The following is a 25,247-nucleotide window of genomic DNA, read 5'->3' as shown; positions in this document are numbered from 1 at the left end:
GGCTTGAATTGTTTTTGTATAGATTCAGTAAACACCGAGAAGGGACATCAGCTGCCAAAAGTGCATCCTTGACTGCAAGTTTGTCCATTGCTATAGCTAAAAGAAGAATCCTTCCATATGAGGCCATTTATATTGTGCGCTGTGATTGAATTTAATCATTATTAATCTTTGGTTCTCTTCCAAAATGTGTCTCTTATCCTGCCTTCCTCCCCTCTATGAGCCTGGTTCTGCTGGAGGCTTCTTCCTCTTAAGTTTTTTTTAGCGTTTTTCCTTCCCACTGTTGCCAAAGCGCTTACTCATAGTAGGTTCATCTGATTGTTGGAGTTTTCTCTCTATTATTGTAGGGTCTTTACCTTACCCTATAAAGCACCTTGAGGCAACTGATGTTGTGATTTGGCGCTTTAGAAACAGACTTTAATTAAGTTTAATTGTAGCTATAAAATAAGTAAAGAACACACATCAGGCACAGCACAGACACTCTAAAGGAACTTACATCTGGTGGCGTGCATGAGATCTGCCAATTGGATGGGTAGAAGGGTATAAGCTGAGTCATCGGCACAGAGATCAGCTGATCTGCTGGTATCGTAGATGAGCTTCACTTCACGACTTGCCTCAACTCTCAAAATAGAAGTGCGTCTTTCTTCTCTACAGCTCTAGGATGCTGCAGTGTGCGTCGCACTCTCCAGACACTTGGAAACAAAACAAGGTGAAACGTTTTGAAATTCATGCAAAATTCAGTGACGGCTGAACACTCTGGACTTTTGGCTACACATGTCTGCATACAGGATAAGAGAGCCTGTGTCACTAGATACGACTAAGCTCCGGGGCCTCCTTTGCACAGTGTTTTCAAAGTTGCCTAGTTTGGATGATTGCACACATGAACAGCCATAGGGTAAAATAATCCGCTCTGTCTACTGAATAATCTCAGACTGCTCCTGTAATTTGTTTATATGCCTCAAATGATTGTTTTGCATTTCCTGTGACGGGCTTGTTTTGCTGTCCACGGAAAAAAAAAACAGAGCCAGGAGCCAGTTAGGTTAGCTCAACTCAGACTGGAAACGGGGGAATTGAATGCAGTGACTTAGTAAGCATAAAAGTGAAGGCAGGCAGATTTCTTGGCAGTGATACTGATGCAACGCGTTCTCAACATGTTCAGCTATTCATGTAATAACAAACAATATTAATGCAATGTAACTTTTAATAACATAAGCTCCAAACCTCCTTTTGCAAGTCCAAATCTTCCCTTTGCATAGTTGATTACAGCTAAATTAGATTTGCTGCTCATTCAAATGTTTTGCCACTAATTACTTTCCATATATTCGCAATATAACTTGAGTTTTAATTCCAAAAATACCGTCAGACAACCTATGTCTAGCTTTCTGTTCCAGAAATCAGTTTTTCTTGTTCAAGATCGCCTGCAGGCCTCTTTAACAATTAAGTGTAGTGACAGTGCACACAGCAAATAAGCTGACAGAGCTATTGGACTTTGTAATTATAATTTCAGTGACAGCTCTTCCTCCTGCTCGCGCTTTCACATGCAAACACTCGGGCAGAGCAAGAGTGAGCGAGAGGCAGCAGACAGAGGAACGAGCAGACAAAAGCATGTTTGTGTTCATGAGAATGTGAAGCACAGTGGGTCTCTATGTATGGAAGCAGTGTCAGGCTCGTCCCAGAGAAACCAAGCAAAAAGGGGAGGGGTTGCAGTCAGGGAGGCTTTAACAGACTCTTGTGGTTGGAGCATGGTTGCAATACTACACATATATAAATGAAAAACAGTCTTTTACTCTTTTACAGGGAAATCAGGGACTCGTCAGTGGCAGAAAACTGATCTTTTGTGGCATTCAGCTCAGTAGTCAATAACATGATGAAGGTGGTTTCATTCATCGTCATGGTTTCTGTATCAGTTGTCAGGCAACAACGAGCCTCGATGCTCTGACCAAGAAAGCAGTGTCATCCTTAGTTAATAAAAAAGCGTAACATGTTCATTGAGACTTTTTATTTTTTATTTATCCAGCAACTGAAAAACATGTAATTGAGACCATTTGACATCTGCAGACTTTCAGCTTCAATTTAAGCAGTTTTATGTTACAATATGTATGCATTGAAGCAGTTGTGTTTTATATACAGTCCCTCGTTTTCAGACACTCAAAAATAATTTGAAAAACTAACAAAAATTTTAATCAAAAACAATTATGTTTAATGCAATGGCTGCCTGAAGTCTAGATCCCATGTACCACTGTTCACATGAGTACTGGACCTACCTATACAACAATTAGAGTGCAAGATAGGTCATGCATACTATACTGTTATAATCAGCTGCAAAAAGTTAATAAATTTGGCACAATTTTTACAATATTAGGAAAGTTAACTATCTTGCATAAAGTAAAAGAAATGAGCTTCCATAGTTGAACGAACATAAGGTGGTGATCGCTGAGAGCACAGAGGGAGCTAAAAAGAGAAAGAAAAGATATTAGGGAAAGTAAGAAGGGCACACATCAATAAAACGACAATATTCAATATTCCTTTATTTGTCTGTAGCAAGCCCAAGACTGCACATTTTCAGTAGGAATAAGAGTTAAAGGCAGCAGAGAGTCAGAGGAATGTAAACGGGGTGATGGGATAGAAACACTAAATGTAGCCACTCCATCCATTCTTGTTTTGTTTTGCCATTCTCATATAAAAGTACACAAAAGCAGCGCCAGTCCATTGTGGTGCAAAACAGGGAGCAGGCAGGGCGACCTGGGTCGAGAGAGGAGGCTCAGACACACACACACACACACACACACACACACACACACACACACACACACACACACACACACACACACACACACACACACACAACTACAACCTTCATTCTTTCAATCAGCTTCCCTCTGTCATGGGCACAATTCACAAGCTCATGAGCTGAAGCATACAAGCATGCATTCACTTGAGCACACACACACACAAACACACACAGACATACACACACACACAGTATTGAGATCCTCATTGTATTCAGTGGAGTTAAGGTGCATATTCCTGCTCTCTCCCACGCAGAGCTTTGTGTTGATTGAGCAAGTTGCTCTGGTTGGAGAGGAGATGAATATGACATTTAAGACTGAAATAACACACACACACACACACACACACACACAAGCATGCACGCACTGTAGAAATGCTCTGTCATCATTGTGCTCTCGCCCCGAGGCTGAGATCAGGGTTCTAATCCAAATGCAACCATTAGCCATTAGAGACAAACAAATGTGACCTTAAATCAGCCTCTGGGACGATTACATTAGCCATCATATTTGCTCTGAGGCTCTGCGTTGGCCCACACATCGAGTGCTGATTTGAAGACTTAGTCGCTCTGTCAGTATCTGTTCATCAAGTCACCAGCTGTTGACTCTACTTTTTTTTCTTCTAGTGTGCATAAAAGGTAACAGGTTACTTTCTGAATGATCGAGCTTAGAAAGTAGTGCATGTGGTGTTGTAGTTTCAGGCACAAATATAACGCCCCCTTTGATGAGGCTAGGATGATATTGCTGTGCAGTGAGATGCTATTGCTTGAGCAAGCAAAGCTGCCTCTACGCTATGTAACGCTCCACAGCGAGTGGGGGCCCTCTGGTGGCAGCGGTAGGCAGCAGCACCGTTATATAGGTCACGCCGCTGATCATGGAGCTCTTCTGGGCTCTCTGTATGCTGTGTTCACTGTGATGAGACTGAGGGGATCAGAGGCAGACAGACCTGCGTGCCAGTGCCCATGATGCACTGCACAGAGCTGCTGCTTCTCGCCAGCTGCATGTATCCCAGGGACAAGCGACCGGGGGGGATGGGACAGAAAGATATCAAATGAACAGTTCATGTTTAATTTTAAGTATAATTATGTTGCACTTGTAGGATTTATAGAAGGCCCTGCTACAACTTGTCTAACTCCCCAAAGTTGCCCAAAGTGTCCCAGAGCAAAACAACAGATCCTGTCGAGTTCCTAGAGAGACTTTTTTTTGGTTTGTTTTTTAGGTGACCTTAATCATTTCAACAAAGCTAATCTGCAGCCTCAGTAAACTCTCTCAGGGACGAAGGAATCTCTCCAGGACTTTGGAAATCCTGAGGCAGCCATGTGATTGGTTGGAAAATGCTGGAAAAATTAGCATTGGCAGCCCACTATGTCTCAGCCCCTCTATCTTTGTCACCAGACTTCACAGTGCAAACCAGGGAGAATTAAGTGTGTGTGTGTGTGTGTGTGTGTGTGTGTGTGTGTGTGTGTGTGTGTGTGTGGCATTTAAAAATGTCAAACCATGTTATAAGTAAGCTGCAACAATTAAGAGTGAGCTTACTTGTGACAACTTTAGTTTACCTAAGAATTAAGATGATACAATCATCATTTGTTTAATCAGGACAAAAATAATACGTGTATGTTAAAATATATATAATGTGAAATGAATGCTTTTCCAGTTTAAGGTCTGGAGCTTCCATGGTGTCAAAGGCTGAGAGGCACGTTACACCCTGGACTGGCTGCTAAACTATTGTGGGGATAACACTTAAAGACAGACAACTATTTACATTCGCATTCACACCTACAGACACACCTGCCTGTGGGAGGCAGGAGGATTATCTGGAGGGAACATGCAAGCTCCAGATAGGAGGACCTGCTTGGTGAAGTGCTAAGCGCTTCACCACTGTGCTCCCAAAAAAACAGATTCATGAATATAAATATAAATGATTTAACACAGCACCTGCAAAAATATGTCTGTTTGCTCCTCCCTCTCTCTTCACCTCATGCAGATCATCGCTACACAGTCATCTGAATATGAAAGTGCGTGCAAATCCCTCGACCCAAATATGATAAACCCGAGATATGATTTACAGTCTCACTATAAAAGCTTGCATTTGACCTCATGGTGCACTTTCTTTGCTTCCTCTAAACCAGCGGCGCTGAGCGGAGCAAACAGGCTGCGCAACATGTCTGACACACTGTCAGTTTATGCCTCTGTTTTACTTTGTGTGTGTGTGTGTGGGGGGGGGGTCCCTTTTTTCACCCACTCCTACACACTGACACACACAAAAACAAATACCCTCATACTATGTCTTTGTAAGAACAACCTTAACCCTAAAATCCTTAAAATGCACGCTCCTTTGCCGCTGGTGTGATCTCTGACCACAGCATGCCTGTGTACTGAATCTTCTGACCACTGCTTACATTTCACGTCAAAGCTGAAAAGAAGCAGATGTTAGGAGAAGGAAAAATTGTGAGTCAAAACTGTTAGCCTCAAAATCTGTTATTCAAACTGGTATTGAAGTAAAACATAAGGAAACACAGCTTTATTTAAGTGTAAATAGAGATGTAAAAAATTACTGTCTTGACTCTGTTTATAGAATTTCACGTTATCCCCCCAGAATGAATATTTATTACATCGTAGCTCCAGTGGATTACATAATAATGTGTGTCAGCTGTTCCCAAAGTGTGTGCTGCCGTCCCCTTGTGGATCATGATTTCACAGCAAACGATTCATAAGATGATGTCCTCTACTTCTGATCTGGAGCTTATATCTTATATTGGGTGGGGGGGATGGAGCTCTGGCTGTCATTTCAGTGCCAGGACATTTTCCTTTCAAATCTGGGTATACACTATAAGCCATAATATTAGGTACACCTGCTCAACCCCTCTTCTCTCTGAGTTTCTGCAGAAGACGACCCCAGGTGCCACTCCTGTCAGCTCAGAACAGCAAACAAAAGCTGTAATGAACACAGGATCGTGAAAACTAGGCAACAGATGATCTGAAAAAACGTTGCCCGGTCTCATTCTCGATTTGTTTCTCCTGTGACGTTCAGATGGTAGAATCACAGTTTAGTGTACAACATCAAAGCATGAACAGGAGATCCACATCAAGGATGTGCGGCTGACAAATCTGCAACAGATTGTGATGCTGTCATGTCAACTGGGACCGAACTCTGAGGAGTATTTGCAGCATATTGTTGAGTCTTTGCCATGAAATGTTAGGACAGTTCTGAAGGTAAAAGGAGGACCACGGTGGTATTTGCAAGGTGTACCTATTTCTCTGGCCAGTGAATGTAGAATCCTGCTCACAAACTGTTTTTTTTTTCCCCTCTGGTCTCCTCCCCAGTCGAAACCAGGAGTCACATGTTTAGCCGCAACAATTTCAAAGTCCTGAAATTGTTGGGTTTTCTCTGTTTTCCTTGAATAAGTGCAGGGTCTTTACCTTGCAATATAAAGTGCCTTGAGGTGACTGCTGTTGTGGCTTGGCGATGTATTCATAAAATTGAATTGAATTGAACTGAAACACACAGAAAAGCCAACAAACAAAGAAACTGTCATTTTCAGTCATTTCACTAGGGGGAGACAGTCACAAAGGTTTGCATAAGCAGGAGTAAGAAGTGCTTTTGTTTTGCATCCATATTTTACACCCTGCAAGAAGAAGCTGGTGTTGACCCCGAATAAAATGCAGTGCCCATATTCATTGTTATCATTACATGTCAGATATCTTCATTTATGATATTCTCTGATGTATTTTTAATCGTTTTCTGGACAAATGGGAGATCTGCGAAACCTATATGAAATAAAAAGATTATCAAAATAAATCCATCGACTTGTGGTGGAGAAAAATAGACTGAATGTTAAATAAAATCCTCCTCTGGGTTAAAAGATCTTCCCTTTGGGGCCTTCTTGTTATGGTTAAAAGTCTGTGTTTTGTCCAGATTGGTCCTGTTTTTTCTCTTCAGTCAGTCTCCTCTTCCAACTCTCTGCTAAAAACCAAACTCTGGCAGCAAATGACCTTAAAGAAAGGAGATGACTCTGTGTCTTTGTGCTTTTCCATCCCACCCTGACGGTATGCTATTGTCATCAGCTAAGTTTTTCTCGCTGTTTTCCATTGTGAAGTCTGGGAAGTAGGTGGGCTGCTTGCTGCTGCTGCACACAGCAATATTAGATTGAGATAATTTAGGAACCTCTTTCTCTCATCGCTGTAGATCTTGTTCTTTCGCGCTGCCATCGTTGCAACTTAACATTATTTCAATTCTCACCTTTCTTTCTCTTCCCTCTTCCCGTGACCAGACCATGGCGGAGTACAGCTCTCTGCTCAGCGACCTGTCTGAAAACATCACCAACGAGGACTTGGAGCAGCTCAAATCTGCCTGCAAGGAGGACATCCCTGAGGACCAGAGCAACAACATCACCTCCTCCAAAGAGTGGTTCAGCTACCTGGAGAAGAATGACAAGCTGGCCCAGGGTGAGAGACATAAATTAGATCCACTTCTTGTTATGGTTCTTTTCATATGTGGCTTAAATTGATGTCAGAAACACCTTTATGAGCCAAAAAATCTCCTCTAATAATGCTTCCTAATGCAGATAACCTGTCGTACATCGAACACATCTTTGAGATCTCACGGCGACCGGACCTGCTGACAAGGGTGATCGAGTATCGCACCAAAGTGCTCAAGATTTCTGAGGATGATGAGATCGACACCAAGCTCACACGCATCCCTTCGGCCAAGAAATACAAAGGTAGCACGCTCTGTCTTAAAAATTGAGAAAGTTGAATTTGTTTATTTGAAAGATTGTTCCCTGTTTGGTTTAATGTTCTCCCAAATCTGATCTAGTTCTGCTCTCTAGTGGCTCAACCGAATAACTGCCTGAACAGCTTCTTCAGTGATCTTCATTCTCAGTAAATGTATGAAACGGGCTGATCTGCTCATAAAATAGATTAAAAAGAAATCGTGTTTTACATGGTTATACTTGATGTTGTAATCATTAACCAGTAATATGTAAAGTCACAACTAAAGCTTCAGCATTACTGGAAGACCAATATGTGAGAAATAAAGTAATTATTATGTCGTATCAGCCGCATTTCAGTTTCCTCCGTTTCCCCTTTTTTATTTTTAAATTAAATCTCATGTTTTACTTTCAACATTTTAGACACAGATTTAATTATGAGGTTGAAATATACTGCTGGTATTAAACAGACTGCAATTTCCAATAGACTGCAATAACCTGTCAGCTTTTGAGAGGTTAAATTAATTCAGAGGCTTCATGTTGAACTGAAAATGTTCATTTCCATTCTCTACCTATTCATTTATTTAGTTTTTTGTTTAGTTTATTACAATATTTTTGTCTTGTAATAGAGTGAGGTTATAACAACATAAAAATGTGAGGACAATGGTCAAATAAGTCTTGTTGTTTCCTCGTCATCATCATCATTCTTTATCTTTCCATCGAAGTTTGTTCATCTTGTTTAATTACTAATAATCAAAGTGCTACAAAAATGTGACACTGACATAACTAATGATTTTATCAGGCAAAAGAAGAAGAAAAATGTAATCTTTTCAGATCGTTGCTGTAATGAAACTTTTAAATTACAATAAAAAGTTAAAAAATTAAATTAAAAACAAAAATTTAAAGCTTTCAGCTGCTGCCAATTGCCTTCAAATATGTCCTTTAATTCAATATTTTTCTCTTTTCTGGATGTTACTTAGTAAAAATAAAAGGCACCAAAAATGTCATGAATGTTCTTAGTCCTGCTGTTTGTATAGTGATGAACAAATTCATTAAACTGACACATAATGTAAGGACATAATGTTAAGACACTAACTGACATTAGCTGCCCTTAATTGGCAGTACTCATTTACTAAGTACAAAATTAGATTTTTAAAGATAGAACATAACTAACATTGTTATTTGGGAGTTTTCAATTTTAGCACTTTGCAAAAAAAAGTAAATCACATTAGAATCTTTTAGAAAAAAGCAACTTTTGTTTGCTAACTTTTAACAGCTGCTTGCTAACTTGTGTTATTACTAGAGAATAGAGACAGAAGAACAGGAATCAGAGAGAGGAGCAATCCCACAGGGAGACAGGTGTGAGGACATGGACAGCTTGTTTTTGCTGGTTTTTATGACGGTGCATGTCACAAACACAAGAAAACGCAAATACTTTAGAAATCTTTTTAAAAATTAGTTGAAAACTAAAAATTATACTGTTTTGCATTGGGCAAATAGCAAACTGAATTCACATTCGTATGCCCAAATTTGAGCTGGCACACTGGACTTCAAACATAACATTTAACAAGTTTCTGGTGGAAAATCTTTCTAGCGTTGTCGGCACATTTTTGATGAGAAATCAAAGTTTATTCTGATGCTGTGTATTGTGTTAACGCGAAGCAGCAGAAAACGTTCCTTATGCCTGAAACTGAGTCTAGTCTTAACAATAGCTATAAACAGCTATAAATCGAGCTGTGTGAGTCGGATATCTGTAGAAGCATTTACTTTACGTGAGAAAAGACTTAAATCATTTGTTTTTAATGTGCTGTCTTATACTTGTTGTCTTGCACCTTTTGAAAGACCAGGTTTCTTATGATTACCCTTTCTTTCTCTCAACTCTCTTTTTCCAACATTTCACCCCTCCGCTGTGAAATAAAGACATCATCCGCCAGCCATCTGAAGATGAGATCATCAAGTTGGCCCCACCCCCTAAAAAAGCATGAGGTCACGAAGTCCAGCCCTGATCTTGGCACCTTGATTTCTTCACTCCTGGCACTCCAGTTATCCAATCAACCGTCTTTGGCCAGCCCTTCCTTCTTCACCCCTTCGCACATCCAGCCACGTACCCCCACCCCCTTTCCCTGCATTACCACATACCAGAACCACGCAGGCCGCCACCAACACAAGCAACCAATCCGATCATAGTGACGCAGACTCTTCCCAAGCTGTGGAGAGACTGGAAGCTGCAGAAAAAAAGACATTACATGAAGAAATCTGGAGACGGACCAACAGAGTATGTGTGTGGAGAGAGAGAGAGAGAGAGAGAGAGCCAAAGTCTGCCCCCGATTAAGGCACTGAGTGGGTCAGTTCAGAATGAGTGTGATCTTTGATACTGTGTTTATTGCAACCATCTGTGTGTGCATGACAGTCAAGGTTGTCAAATTTAAAACAAAGACTACATCCTCCCAAGAGGAAGCAGAAATTACAACCCCCTGCCTCTAAACTAAACAATGGCTCATTTATTTTTTCCAAAATCTAATTTTAAAGAAGAAGAAACAGAAATACTAAAGGTGTATATGGATTATAGGTATAATGCAATATACTTAGACTAACAGAATTAACCACTAGTTAAATGTTTCTATTGTTTTTTTTGCCTTGAATGTGCAAATTAGCCAAAATGTCACAAACAATTGTGTAAAAACTACTGAACTACCATGTAAGAAATGTAAACAGTAATCTGCATTATCAGAAGTAATTTTAAAATCAAAACTGCAGCGATTAAAGCAATTAAATATTAAAAGTAATCATACATAACATATTCCTCTGGTTCATTTCTGTGACAGGGTTCATGTAATGTGCAGCTTAAGCTGCTTAAAAGAAGATTAGCATTAGCATAAAGACTGGGAATACTGGAGTGGACAGCCTGTCGATAGCCTAACAAATTAAATTTAAAATCCTTCGAAGAACTTTATGACAGAGTCAGACTGGATGTTTCAGTCTCTTTCAGATCTTTAAGATAAGTTAAGCTAATCAAACCCAGTGTTAGCTATACATGAATCCGGCAGCCGATTTGTTCCGCCAGCTAGCTAGGTCACTACTACAAATGCCTCCATGTTACACAAATGAATCAGCAGCACCAGTTATTTAACATTTGGCATGTGCATACCAGGTTTTATTTTGTTCTATTTGCCGACTTTTTTAACCCATGCTCAAGAGAAGTCAACCTTAGAGAAGTCATAGTAGCAGTGGTTCTCAGGTACTACTGAAGGTACCTTATAGAGAGGGTGATCTTATTGCACATATTCTGTTTGTGGCATTACCTTTGTGGTTTTTATGTTGTTCTATAAAGCACAACAGTGAGGCCACGGAGTAAAAATCCCATTCATATTCTCCATAGTGGGTTTGAGTACGAGCCATAAAGATGGAACACACCAAAGGAGGCTTACCTTGAGGTACAAGTATGAAACGATGGTGTGTGCTCCTGTAGGAACAGGAAGTCTGTATTACATCAACTTTGTTTCAATAGAAACTGCTTTATTCAAGATGTCATGGAAAAGAGATACTTGTTGGTGTTTAAACCCATGAACATCAGGTTCCTTACTGAGTAACACAAAATTTAAGAAAGCACCAGGACAGTTATTGCAATCAGGAACAAAGTACTCTTCCAAGCTATGCTAACCGACAAAAAATGAATAAGAATACATTTGAGAAGACTAGAAGGTTTTTTTGAGTGAAATCTATGGAGAAAATGAATGAGAAATTCACTTCCAGAAATTGGGTATGTTGTTACTGTTGACCTCTATTTAGAGCAGCTAACATTGTGTCATCTAATGTCATAATAAGGTGATTGAATTTATTCTGTGCAACCATGGCAACCCATAGACAATATCTTAGCCTAATAACATTAGGTAGATAAGCAGCACTGGTGCTGTTTCAAAGAAGCAAGGAATCAAGGTAGACGTTTGCATACTAATTACCGTCAAACTGGCTAATGAAAATCTTATTATTATAATTCTCAATTCACTTCTGGTTAGCATTTCGTAGGTACACTACACTGCAACCTGGATTTGTGAATGGCTTCAAATATTTGGGAAGAAACCGTGAAAAACGAAACACCGTATTTCCACAGATGTGTAACTATTGCCTTTGAATATATCATAGTTTATTAAAAACAACAGTTATCAAGTTACCACATTGTTGCCATTTTAGAAACAAATCCAGAAAAAAGTACTTAATTGACTATTATTCAGCTAACGGTTTTATATTCATTCCCTTTCAGCCCCGTCCACACAGGAAACAACCATAGAAAGTCACATTCAGAGACTCAAAGTGGGAAAAAAAGGAGGAAAAAGTGCTTGCTGCACAAAGTGGGCAGGTCTTAAGTTAAACTTGTCTCAGTTTAGCTCAAGCTCAAGATATCACTGTTTGACATGCTGACTGCTAGCGACCAATCATCAGTAAATCGCCTCCTGTGTGGATGGAGCTATACTGTTAAATAAATCATTATTTATCATTTTTCATGAAGTCTTAGTATTTTAGAGGAAGCTTTATGAAGTTGATTTACATAGGAAAAGCCAATATCTGCCTTTAGCTCACAGTCATAGCAAGAGTTATTTAGATATAAAATCTATAGCAGTCATTTCTATATTATTGAAGTTTTTTTCCATCACCTGTTAGCATGAAAATCTTTTGTATGAGCTGATTAGAGACGTTGATATACAAATAATATATTACAATATAATATAGCAGAAATAATATATTGAGAGCTCGACTCTAGCAGCAAATTTCCACTGTCTGTGCCGACTTTCACCCTAATTTTAAGTAATCAGTATCATGAGTTGAAAGTAAGATGAAAGACAAACTTTGGACTACTCTAGAAAACTGAAAAGTATATTTTAACAGAATATATAAGATATCATATATACTATGTAAAAAGATTCCCATGCGGTATTTATACATACAAGTAATTTTTTTTCGTTTCATTTGTTGCACAGGAAATAACTGACCCGCATGTGATTTCTCTCCGACTGGTAGACAAGTTAAGGCCTCTGGGAAAAATAAAGGTTCAAGTCAAGGTGCAGAATGGCAGAAAGCATCAGAAAGAAAGACAAAAAAACATGGCATGTGACAGTAACACATACATTTATTTAAGTGTACATAATTGTGACAAGGATCTCTAATGCACACAGCGGCTCATAACCTAACCTAAGCTGACTATGCCTCTCCTGCCATGCACCAAACACAATCGCTAGCAAGACTGTTGAAACTAAACTATAATAACTGCTCTTTTGAACACTGTGTATCTCTTATCCCCACGATGAAGCCTTAGCAGACTTTGTGTTTACCCCTAAAAATTTTCCAGAACTGTGAGAGTTTGTGTGCGAGGCGCACGCACGTCAAGTCGATCACCAAACGGCTCTCACTTTTTTTAGAGAGTGACGCTACTTTTATTCTGAAATTTGCTAAGGACTTCAGTGTTAGTGTGTACAGAATGTTTGTGGTCTGTTTCTGCACCTGTCATTGTTGTCCTCACAGCTGTAGGATCCAAAAATGAGGCAACCATATATAAATCTTATCAGTGTATGACTAGTTATTTATTCCAGCCCCGCTACCGCCCCGCTTCCCTTCCACTCCGACCCCCAGTGCCAATGACCAAGACTTTTATTTCGATCACAGTTTTTGTGATCTGCTTCTGTTCTATTTCTCCTTTTCTTTTTGTATTGCTTGACGTTTATTGTAGTGTTTGACTGATTTGTATCCTATGCATTTATGTCTGTAGGAAAACTGCACTGTAACATAACCTCCCAACAAACCGCTTAATCTAAGGAACTGAGCTCTTTAATTGTGACTAGTCAGGGTGTTTGACAAAGATCCTGATATTCTTGTGTTGACATTGCATGATGTATGTACTGGATGGAGTGGCACTTTTAAGGAACTGTGCAGTGTTTGGAAAGAAAAGTGTTTGTTTTCCAATGTTCATTGTTTGAAACTGGGGAATTATACCTTGTTAGACCAACTATACTGTAAAGCTCTCATTCTGCTCTTTAGCAAGCCAAGTCTTAGTCAAAAGTCCTTTAATGAATGCAATCATATGCTGAGGTTAACCACCAACGCTGGACATTTATTTTTTATATATAAAGCATCCAGCTAATCAAGGCCAGATCAAGCTTTTTATAGTACTGGAATAATCCACCTTTAAATACTTTAACACTGTTATAGATACGCTACGTGTTAAATCGATCTGAGGTTTAGCTTTTATGCGTTCAGTCCCGTTCACCAGTTGGGTCCATAGTAAAGTATATCAATACTTATTGAACTGATTGACAGGAAATCTGGTGCACACACTCAAGTTCACCCGAGGATTGTGGCCCCATTCCAACATGAAACTTATGACACTGACATTATTGTGAACATGTTTTAATTTTTTTTTTTTTTTTTTTTTTTTGGTTGGGGGGGGGGGGTTATAATTATTCAACAGTGGATGGTCATGAACATTGTCTAAAACTTGTAATCAGTTTTCAATCATTGATTCTGCTTAGTTTTCACTCTGTGTGTGCAGTGCTGTGATATATCGGCCAACCAATATTGACAGATAATGGCTGTTTGTATGGTGGCCCTGAGCAGTCAAATGCACTGAAACTCAAGAAGACAACAGGAAACAGAAGAAAAAACTCTAAATCTAAGGAGCATGGGAAGAAAAGCATCTGGAAAAGCTCCTGGTGGAGAGTCTGGATTTAAATCTGGGGCTCTCCACCATTTGACCCTAGAACTGAAGAAGCTTCTCGAATGACCATACCATATTAGCACAGTAACTTATGATAGTGACTTCTACATTTTTGACTTTTTGACAACATCAGCCGGTTTCTGAGTTAACAAAAAACCCTCACTGGTTGTATTGCTTTAAACTCAAACCTTCACACAAGGAGAAAGTAAAGTAGACGTGTTTTTGGTAAACTTTTTCTTAAATGAATAGTATCACCAAATGGATTTTAGTTGAACAGTGTCAAAGTATTTCTGGGTGGATTTTCCCCTCAGAGTCCAGACTAGGCCGGACCCCAAGTGAAGCGGTGGCTGCCCTCCTGATTTAGCCTGTTGAACACAAAGTGGGACCACTGCATCTATCAGACCTGAACCATGAGCATTTTGTCAGGCAAGGGGAGGCAGTTGTACTCACTGCTATGACCTGTGGGTAATGGTCTTTCAGTGTTAAATTGAGTGAAATTATCGGCCATGAATGTTTAATCGCCACTTACCATTTCCTGTGAAGAGATCTTTTTTTTTTTTTTTTTGGCATGTGTTTCCACTGTTGTTCAAAAAAAGTCAGCAAACGAAGATTAGAAGATTTTTTTTTCTCTTTATTTATTTTTCAACTGCTTTTTCAACAGCAGTTTGTGGATTTAGATGTATGTGACTAAGTGGCTTTTGTTTTTTTCCTCACTCTCAGAATTTAAGTAAGCAATGGAAATAAAACTATGTGGTAGTTTGTTAGTAGTTTGAAATAAAAAAATCAAACTGTCTGATGATCTAGCTCCTGATTATAGCTTAATTTAAATGTTTTAATTGAGGTTATTCATAGTCAGCAACCGAAATGTTGCTGTGCTGCACCCTTTTGTTGTTTTTGTGCTTTGTTTTTTTCTTTTCCCTTAGCTTTTTCCTTTGTAGCCACCGGCACATAGTATTTTAACATATCAGTCACAAATGATGTCAGATTTGGATTTCCATGTACCAAGTGCATATCAACTTACTAAATGCTGCAAAAGTTTTAGCCTACTAAAATACTTGTCTATTTATGGTAAATTCACAATTATATACATTAGTATGAGTGAGCTCAGAAAAGAGGTGGACATTGTGAAAGTTTTCAGCATGAAATGCTAACAGTCAATTAAAATTTATTCAAGAAACTTTTTCCCTTTAGGACTTTTTTTTTTTGTCTCTCTCTCTTTTATTTTAATAGGTTGTAAATATGTATTTTGAATATATATCACTGTGTTGGGATTTAAATTGATTAATTTATTCAATGCCTATATATTGTTGTTGTTTTTACATATCCTGATTTTGTTTTACTAACTGGAAACAAACCAAGGGGATGAACACATTGTGCTTAGTTAAGGAGATCACGCATCAACGTTTTTTTTTTCTAATTCGTGTTATTCTCTTCATTTATGTTTTGCTGTTACAGCTTTGGGTGATGTTTTTATATATTAAAAAGTGATATTCATTTAATTGTATTTACTGATATGTAACATTATGTTTTACTGTGTTGTAATTGATCAGGTGTGTTGTGGTCACTGCTTGTAAAATAATTGGATTCAGAGAGTTTCCAAATCATGACAAAAGACAAAGGTCACACTATCACATTCTGCCATTTTGTTCACGTGAGGTATGTTGTCACTTCGAAGTTGCAACACGAGCAGGACATATAAAAGGTGCGGACATATGTAAATGTAGGTGTATACAAATTTTACAAATGTAGACCCGGGTTTTGTGAGTTATCCTCTCATGAGGGAAGTAGAATGAAGCTAATTAGCCCAGCAACTTACCTAGATCTACTATTTGGTTTAACCAATCAAATTGTTCTTTGTGATATTATTTAATTCTACTCACAAAAAGCAAACAAAAAAAAAACTTGGTGTGAAAAACAGCTGAAAACTGTCATCAGAACAAACAGCAGCTACTGTAGTTTTTTATGCAATTGGCTCGATCAGAATTCCTGTTTCTGCCATAGCCAATGAAAATTGACTACATTTAACAGCTCTGTGTAACAACCTGGTGACATATGATTGGCTGCAAGGGAATTTTAAGCAAAGATTTCTATAAATATAATGAGTCAAAAGATATATAACATCATGATGAGGTGATAATGTATGTTACATTCATATTTTATACAACGTAGTTTTTCATTTATATCAAATAATGGTCTGTTAACCTATTTAATGTTCACCATGTGAGGCTCCTGAGTTTTATTTCCTTTTTTATGTTTAAAGTCAAGTTTTAATGAAGGGTTAAAGGTGCTTTTGTGGGGTGATAGATGGAGAAGGTGCACAGTAGTTAGTGTAAGTAGTGAGGAGTAGCTTGGTGGTTTGTAGCTGTTTAAGATAAAATGCAGAAGTGTGAGCACATCTAAATATGTAGGTTCATATTTGATGAAGCATCTCGGGGGGAGGGTGTGCAACTCATGTCCACATCTAGTTCTATCAGATCACTCTGAATGTGGCACGTGTTGCACAAGAATGCTGTACAGAGGTGAGATGTCGTTAATGACAATGAGGCTGTTGTTACTGTAGGAATGCTGAATGTACGGTGAGTGATGTAATGAAGTTGTGCAGCAATGTTTTCTTTGTTGTTGTTTTCCATTGTACCTTTGAACTGTCACTAGAAGAATGAGTTGCATTGAGTTTGGCTTTCCTGAAAACTGTGCTTAAGTTTTGTTTTTTGTTTTTAACCTCGTGTGCTGCATTTCTCTAGAGCTGCACAACAAAAACATGTTTTTGCTTTTGTTGAGACAAATAAAGTTTACATTTCATGCATAAAAATGTTCCCATCTTAGGTAAAAGTGCCAACTTGATTCAGTTGCAAACTGCTGGAGTGAATGAACTTGAAATTGTGACGTGACTTTGAGCAATTTTCCATGATGTTCATCCTGAACAATCATTATCTCTAGGCATGTGTGTTTTGTAGTAGCAGACAATGGAGGTTAAGCACTGAAGCATTTTAATTCTGATATTATTGTAATGGAGTCATTACCTGCTCCACTGTGGGTAAAGGTCTAACTTACAGCTAAGAAAGCTTCCTACGGTTTTAGTTTGGCTTTTGTAGGCTTCTAACAGTTCAAGCTGACATGAAAGGTTTTGGCATTTTTTATTTTTATTTTTTACAAATTCTATCAGTAATGTCATACCTTTAACTTATTATTAACCTCCATAATAAATATTAATTTCTCCAGGTATCTAGTTTGGATCCATTACCACAGGAAGAAAATGTAAACATTTAAATTGATGTGTTTCTCAGTTAATTGTTGGGCTCTGTGAGTTGCCTGTGTGTTACTGCCTTTTGAGTCAGTCGGTCTGTCAGTGGGATGTTTTGTCTCATATTCTGCATTTATCTAATTTTTGTAAAGTGCATAGTTCTTACTTGATGTTACAAGTGGCAGGTGTGGCTGTTTCATAGTTGATCTAATTCATTACATTTGTCAAGAACTGTTGCTCTTTAATAGATACGATTAAGAGTTCTGCCTGTTATGTGAGACATTGAAGTGATCTAGTGTCACACTGACCTTAAGAGTGCAGTGAGGAGCATCATTACAACCATTAAATATTTCAGCTCACATAAGTAACCCTGTTGGATCCTATGGGCTCAATGCTGTTAGACACTTTTGCTAAGGATTTCCTCTCATGGGGCAAGGAGTACTTCAGGATTCATGATTTATTTTGCAATGACTGCAGCAAAACATCATGAGGTATTCAAACACATATAAAGGTGTGGCTTTTTGTCATGATTTAAATGAGACTGAACTGAAATTATGCCATTTTGTCATTGTGCTAAAATAAATATACCATTATATATTAAAATATATTTGCTAACCAACACTGTGTTTGCTGGACTTCTTCAAAGACGACTAAGAAGTTATAAAATCTGAAGATCAAGAGGTGAAAATGTGGCTGGGCTAGTACCAAAGGTATTATTTGTCCTCATGCTGAGAACTGCTCAGCAACCTTTAAGTCCACTACAAGTGTTATTATCACACTGCATGAATACATCATTTGTCAGTCAAACAGATTTTTAATGATAAAACCAGACAGACAGGCCTGTAGAGACAGTCAGCATTAATAGTAAAGAAATGCAGTGGTAGGTTTCATCATGAGAATGAAGGAAACATTTAAATACCTTTAAGCAACTATGTTAAAAGCATTGTCTTCTTTCACGTAAAGAAAATTCCTTTGGTATTTGGCCTGTTGCCAGTAACATTTCTGTTCATATCAACTCACCCCACCCTTTACCAGAAGTGTCCAACCTTTCCAGTAAAACAATACTGCTGGATCAAAATAAGAAAACAATAACCCCAAAACCGTGTAGACAAGGAGGGGTATTAGAAGGGATTCATCACCCCCACATGTCAAGCGGTTAATAAACCTGTCACAATTTATGACATCTTATAAAGCTGTGATATGTTTAGTCACTGTCCTTTTTAATTAGTACTTGGTGTTTGACATGTTAAGTGCTAGAGACCAACCATCAGCGATTGGCTCCTGTGTGGATGAAACTATACTGTTAAATACACCATTATGTATCATGTTTCATGAGCAAACAAATAAGAAGTCTTATTTTCATAGGAAAAATCATGGTGCAATATGGCAGCGGCCCCTCTGGCCAACACCAGTAGGTGAAGTGTCTTGCCCAAGGACACAATGCCCAAGACTGTCCGACTCGGGGCTTGAACCGGCAACCTTCTGATTACAAGACAAACTGCCAACTCTTAAGCCACGATCGCCCTTTGTTTGCTAACGTTCATTGTTTGAAACTGGGGAATTATACCTTGTTAGACCAACTATACTGTAAAGCTCTCATTCTGCTCTTTAGCAAGCCAAGTCTTAGTCAAAAGTCCTTTAATGAATGCAATCATATGTTGAGGTTAGTTATAGATACGCTATGTCCGACATTGATCTGGAGATCTGAAGAATAGTTGTTCCATCACATTATTGTCTCCATTTAAATAACTTCTACTGCACTTTTGTTCTCACTCTTTGTTTTATTTTAACTTCCTGTGTGTTCTGTGTGCTTTTGCAGCTTTTTTTTAATTTGCTTTTTTTTTTTTCTATTTTCAAGTTGCAGTGCATTTGACCTCTCAAGGCCACCGCAATTTGCTGAAATATCAATAGTGAGATTTATAACGGGTGATAAATGAACATTTGAAAACTTCCCAGTCTGGAGCAGTATTAACACAACCAGCTGATCCAAACAGAGTCAGGTAGAACTTGACTAAAAAATAACTATACATGACAATTTTTTGGGAAATATGCTTATGTTTCATATGTTTGAAAGATCAAAAATATCATATTTGAAATCACCACATATTGGTACCATTATCAATCTTAAAAATCAGATATGAGCTGGACTTGACTCTAAACAGCATTAATCTCAGTTGTACTTTACTTTGTCTTAAACACAAATTAAAGTTAGTATGTTAGTACGGTAACTTATAATAATGACATCTCAGTTTTGTAACTTTGCACAAAATTAACAAGTTTCTGAGTTAACTGTCACGGGTTGCTCTGAGGATCCACTCGCAGGACTCCGGAGTTGTGTTGTAACAGAGATGGTTTATTTACAAGAACTTCACCAAGTGTATTAACAGACAGTGCGAGGATAGTGCTATATACAAGATGTGAGAGGCAGGGTTCCAGGGCTCCAGGGAAAACAAGGGAATCACACACGCGCTCACTCCAACCTCTCTCTCTCTCCGCTAGTGACCAGTCACTCCTTCCACACTCCACACGAGGAAACATGGGGACAGGTCCGGGGAATCTAGAACACAGAGACACACGTTAACTTTCTGAGACGGAAGCATGCGAAACTTGGGCTTGACGTGTACTGACTAGAGTCTTCACAACAATCCAGCGTTGAACAGCTGATCTCCTCCTTCTAATATACCAGCTGGTCTGATGAGGCCCAGGTGTGCACGATCCGGGAAGCCGTGGACCGAGGGCGTGAACCCGCCATGAGTTCCGCCCCGGCAAAACAGGGGAGAGGGAGAGAAAAAAGAGAAGAGAAGGAGGGCGACCCCCAGGCTTCCCAGGGTGAGCCTCATGGAACCGCCGAACCATGGCCCGGTCCAGCAGAGCCGCCCGCGGGACCCAGGAACGCTCCTCGATGCCATAGCCCTCCCAGTCCACAAGATACTGCAGGCCACGGCCCCGGCGCCTGACGTCCATAATCCGAGTCACGGAGAAAGCCGGACGGCCAGCGACGACCCGGGCGGGTGGAGGGGGTCTGGAAGGAGGGCACAGAGGACTGGAACAGTGGGGTTTGAGTTGGGAAACATGAAACACATTGTGGATACGCATGGTCCTGGGAAGCTTGAGACGCACAGAAACGGGCTTAACAATGGAGTCCACTTCAAACGGTCCAATGAAGGTGGGGGAGAGCTTTTGCGATTCTGTTCTGAGAGGCACATACCGGGTCAAGAGCCAAACCTTCTGTCCAGGTGAGTAGGCCGGGGCCCTGTGGCGATCTGCCTGCCGTTTGTTCCGGTCCGCCGTGCGAAGAAGGGCGGCTCTAGTGGCCCGCCATGCGCGCCGACACCGCCGCAGGTGCTGCTGAACAGAGGGCACAAAGTGCTCACCTTCTATTGCAGGGAACAGGGGAGGTTGGTACCCCAGGGAGGCCTCGAACGGAGAGACGCCTGTGGCCGACGAGGTAAGGCTATTGTGAGCGTACTCCACCCACGTCAGTTGCTCGCTCCAGGTGGTCTGATTAGTGGACGTCAAGCAACGGAGAGCTGCTTTGAGTTCTTGGTTGACCCGTTCCGCTTGACCGTTGGTCTGTGGATGAAAACCTGATGAGAGACTGACCTGGGCCCCTAAGGAGGTGCAGAACTCCCTCCAAACACGTGACGTGAACTGTGGGCCTCGGTCCGAGACTACTTCAGCGGGGATCCCGTGGAGGCGAAATACATGAGTCGACAGAAGCCGGGCGGTCTCCAGGGCAGTGGGGAGCTTGGGGAGAGCAACAAAGTGGGCAGCTTTAGAAAAACGGTCGACAATGGTGAGGATGACTGTGTTACCTGATAACGGCGGAAGACCAGTGACAAAGTCAACCGCAATGTGGGACCAGGGGCGGCTTGGCGTAGGTAAGGGATGAAGTAGGCCGGCAGCGGGCTGGTTGACAGGTTTATTCTGGGCACAGGTTGGACAGGCGGCGATGAATTCTTGGACGTCCTTGGCCAGTGTAGGCCACCAGGCGAACCGCTTGATGAAGGTGACGGTGCGATGAATGCCCGGATGACAGGTGAGTTTTCCGCCGTGGGCCCATTGTAGCACTCGTGAGCGAACGGACGTGGGAACAAAGAGCAATCCCGGGGGACCAGTCCCCGGATCCGGTTCTGCCCGCTGGGCCTCCCATATGGCGGACTCGATCTCCCACGACAGGGCTCCGATAACACATGTGGGAGGGAGAATGGGAGCCACACGGTTGGGGTCCTCTGAGGTAGTGAATAGGCGGGAAAGGGCATCGGGTTTCACGTTCCGAGAGCCGGGCCTGTAGGTGATGGTGAAGCAGAATCTGGTAAAGAACAGAGCCCACCTGGCTTGTCGGGCATTTAATCGTTTAGCCGACCGGATGTATTCGAGGTTCTTGTGGTCAGTCCATACCACAAAGGGTTCTGTTGCGCCCTCTAGCCAGTGGTGCCACTCCTCCAGGGCGAGTTTGATTGCCAACAGCTCCCTGTCCCCGATGTCGTAGTTCTGCTCTGCAGGAGAGAGACGACGGGAGAAGTAAGCACAAGGGTGGAGCTTACCCTCTAGTTGCTGGGAGAGAACGGCTCCGACCCCTACATCCGAGGCGTCCACTTCCACGATAAACTGCCGCTTAAGATCCGGTTGCCGGAGGATGGGCGCCGACGCGAAGCGTTTCTTTAGCCGGGAGAAAGCCTCCTGAGCCTGATCATCCCAGCAGAAAGGTACCTTAGGGGAAGTTAAACGGGTTAGTAGCAAGGCAATCTTGCTGTAATCACGAATGAACCTCCGATAAAAGTTTGCAAAACCGAGGAACCGTTGAAGCTGCCTACGGTTAGGTGGAGTGGGCCAGTCCAAGACTGCTTGCACCTTAGCTGGATCGGTTCTTAAATCGCCCTGTTCGATGATGTAGCCCAAAAATGACACAGTACTCACATGAAACTCGCACTTCTCCCCTTTAACAAACAGGCGATTCTCCAGGAGAGGTTGCAGGACTTGTCTGACGTGGCGTACATGATCAGAGAGAGAGTGGGAGAAGATGAGGATGTCATCAAGGTACACAAACACAAAACGATTGATGAAATCTCAGAGAACATCGTTGACTAGACCCTGAAACACAGCTGGAGCATTAGTCAGTCCAAACGGCATGACCAAGTATTCAAAATGGCCCAAGTGCGTGTTGAAGGCCGTTTTCCACTCGTCTCCCTCTCTCATCCTGACTAAGTGGTAGGCATTCCGCAGATCGAGCTTAGTGAAAATGGTCGCCCCCTGCAGGAGTTCAAAGGCGGAGGATAAGAGTGGCAGAGGGTATTTATTCTTAATGGTAATGTTATTGAGGCCCCGGAAATCAATACATGGCCGAAGGCTTTTATCCTTCTTAGTGACGAAAAAGAACCCAGCAGCCACGGGGGATGAAGAGGGGCGAATCAGTCCATCAGCCAAGGATTCATTAATATACTTCTCCATGCATTCACGTTCAGGTTGAGAGAGACTGTATAAGCGACTAGTGGGAAGAGGTGCACCTGGGAGCAAATCAATACTGCAGTCGTACGGGCGGTGAGGAGGAAGAGAGCGGGCTCGGTCCTTACAAAATACTTGCTTGAGATCATGATAGTCTGACGGGATGGCTGAAAGGTCAGGGGGCTCGTGTGGTAGTGGGTTAGATGCTTTTACGGGAGTAGCTGCTTTTAAACAGGTCATGTGACACTCCTCTCCCCACCCCAGAACCCTCTCCATCTTCCAGTCGAGTACGGGGTTATGCTGGCGTAACCACGGAAATCCTAGCACTAGGGGCGTGAGAGGAGCTTCAAAGACATAAAACTGCAACAGTTCAGTGTGATTCCCAGACAGAGTTAGGGACACGGGTTCTGTAACGTGGGTTATGTCGGGGAGACGCTGACCATTTAAAGCGGTGACCTGCTACGAGTGGGGCAATACTTGTGTGTAAATCTTAAGTTTAAGAGCCAGGGAAGCATCCATGAAGCTCTGCTCCGCCCCAGAGTCAATCAGCGCCTGAAGGGAGTGAGAGGCAGATTGGACAGTCACTTTAGCGGCTAGCATGAAGCGTGGAGGAGAATGTGAAAAGGAGACCTCGCCCACCCGTATCCTCCTTTCTACCGGCGGGCGAGGTCTTTTGGCCGTGCAGGACAGACCCTGGCGAGATGGCCCTTGCTGCTGCAGTAAAAGCACTCACCAGACCTCCATCTGCGTGCTCTCTCCTCTGGGGAAATTTGGGAGCGTCCGACCTGCATGGGCTGCTCATGCTCGTCGCCGCGGTCCACTTCCCGATCGCTACTTCCGCTGGAAGTCGTCCCCGCTCGCCCCACGGGCCTCTGGGAACCGTAGTTGCTGGCACGGTGACGCGCCCTCAAATGTTCATCTACCTTAACACATAAGGTGATTACGTCCGACAGAGTCTTGGGCAGCTCCCTCATTAATAGTTCGCCCTTGAGTTCATCACAAACATTGTTTAACTTGGGCACTCTTCAAAATTTACACCCTTTTATGTTCCTCGGGACCCAAAATGGTCCCCATCCAAAAGGTGATATAGCAATGAATTTTATGAATTTTTTTTTCATTTTTTTTCACATCAGATCTTTTAAACAACTTCAGACCTATCCACAGATATAAAGTTTTTCATAATTTTTTAAATATTTTTTAGGTTTTTATGGCTTTATTGTCATAAAAACCCCTGTTTTTTGGGGGGTAAAAAACCATAATATACAATATTTTCAAAAAATTAGTTGCAAATGGAACTACTTGGCATGAGGTTATTAGAGCCTTGAATGTGTAAATAATTCATAACAGAATTGATTTGGATGCATTATTATTTTTGGAGCAATAAGATTTTTTGCAATATACATCCATTGGTATCCCTCGGGACCCAAAATGGTCCCCATCCAAAAGGTGATATAGCAATATCATATATGAATTAATTTTTCATTTTTTTTCCACATCAGATCTTTTAATGACAATGAGGCTGTTGTTACTGTTGGAGTGCAGAAATGTTTTGGGGTTTTTTTTCCATTGTACCTTTGAACTGTCACTAGAAGAATGAGTTGCATTAAGTTTGGCTTTCCTGAAAACTGTGCTTAAGTTTTGTTTTTTGTTTTTAACCTCGTGTGCTGCATTTCTCTAGAGCTGCACAACAAAAACATGTTTTTGCTTTCATTGAGACAAACAAAGTTTACATTTCATGCGTAAAAATGTTGCCATCTTAGGTAAAAGTGCCAACTTGATTCAGCTGCACACTGCTGGAGTGAATGAACTTGAAATTGTGACGTGACTTTGAGCAACATTTCATGATGTTTGTGCTGAACAATCATTATCTCTAGGCATGTGTGTTTTGTAGTAGCAGACAATGGAGGTGAAGCACTGAAGCATTTTAATTCTAATATTATTGTAATGGAGTCCTTTCCTGCTCCACTGTGAGTAAAGGTCTAACTTACAGCTAAGAAAGCTTCCTATGGTTTTGGTTTGGCTTTCGTAGACTTCTAGCAGTTTGAGCTGACATGAAAGGATTTGCACATTAAAGGATTTGGCATTCAGCACCTAAAAGTTCCAGATATGTTCTGACAGACAGGCCTGTAGGGACAGTCAGAATCAATAGTGAAGAAATGCAGTGGTAAGTTTCATTATGAGAATGAAACAAAATCTAAATACCTTAAAGTAACTATGTTAAAAGCACTGTCTTCTTTCACATAAAGAAAATTCTTTAAGTGTTTGTCCTGTTGCCAGTAACATTTCTGTTCATATCAACTCACCCCACCCTTTACCAGAAGTGTCAAACGTTTCCAGTAAAACGATACTGCTGGATCAAAATA

General features: G+C 40.9%; 1 protein-coding gene across 1 annotated transcript in view; it reads left to right on the top strand.

Annotated features, from left to right (window-relative positions):
• pea15 (proliferation and apoptosis adaptor protein 15) overlaps positions 1-9,611 on the top strand; it is a 55,845-nt gene extending 46,234 nt beyond the window's left edge. The window contains exons 2-4 of the mRNA XM_085396729.1: positions 7,055-7,229; positions 7,349-7,504; positions 9,413-9,611. Coding sequence (XP_085252855.1) covers positions 7,058-7,229; positions 7,349-7,504; positions 9,413-9,477 — 393 coding nt within the window. The 5' untranslated portion in view covers positions 7,055-7,057 and the 3' untranslated portion in view covers positions 9,478-9,611. The remainder of the gene's footprint in view (positions 1-7,054; positions 7,230-7,348; positions 7,505-9,412) is intronic.
• Positions 9,612-25,247: the final 15,636 nt, after the last annotated feature.

The sequence above is a fragment of the Rhamphochromis longiceps genome, linkage group LG3 (genome assembly GCF_057381845.1).
Source record: "Rhamphochromis longiceps isolate RC_006_pf linkage group LG3, R_longiceps_female_GT1.1, whole genome shotgun sequence".
NCBI lineage: Eukaryota > Metazoa > Chordata > Actinopteri > Cichliformes > Cichlidae > Rhamphochromis > Rhamphochromis longiceps.
The sequence above is the reverse complement of the archived record's forward strand: the minus strand, read 5'-3'. Positions and strand labels throughout refer to the sequence as shown.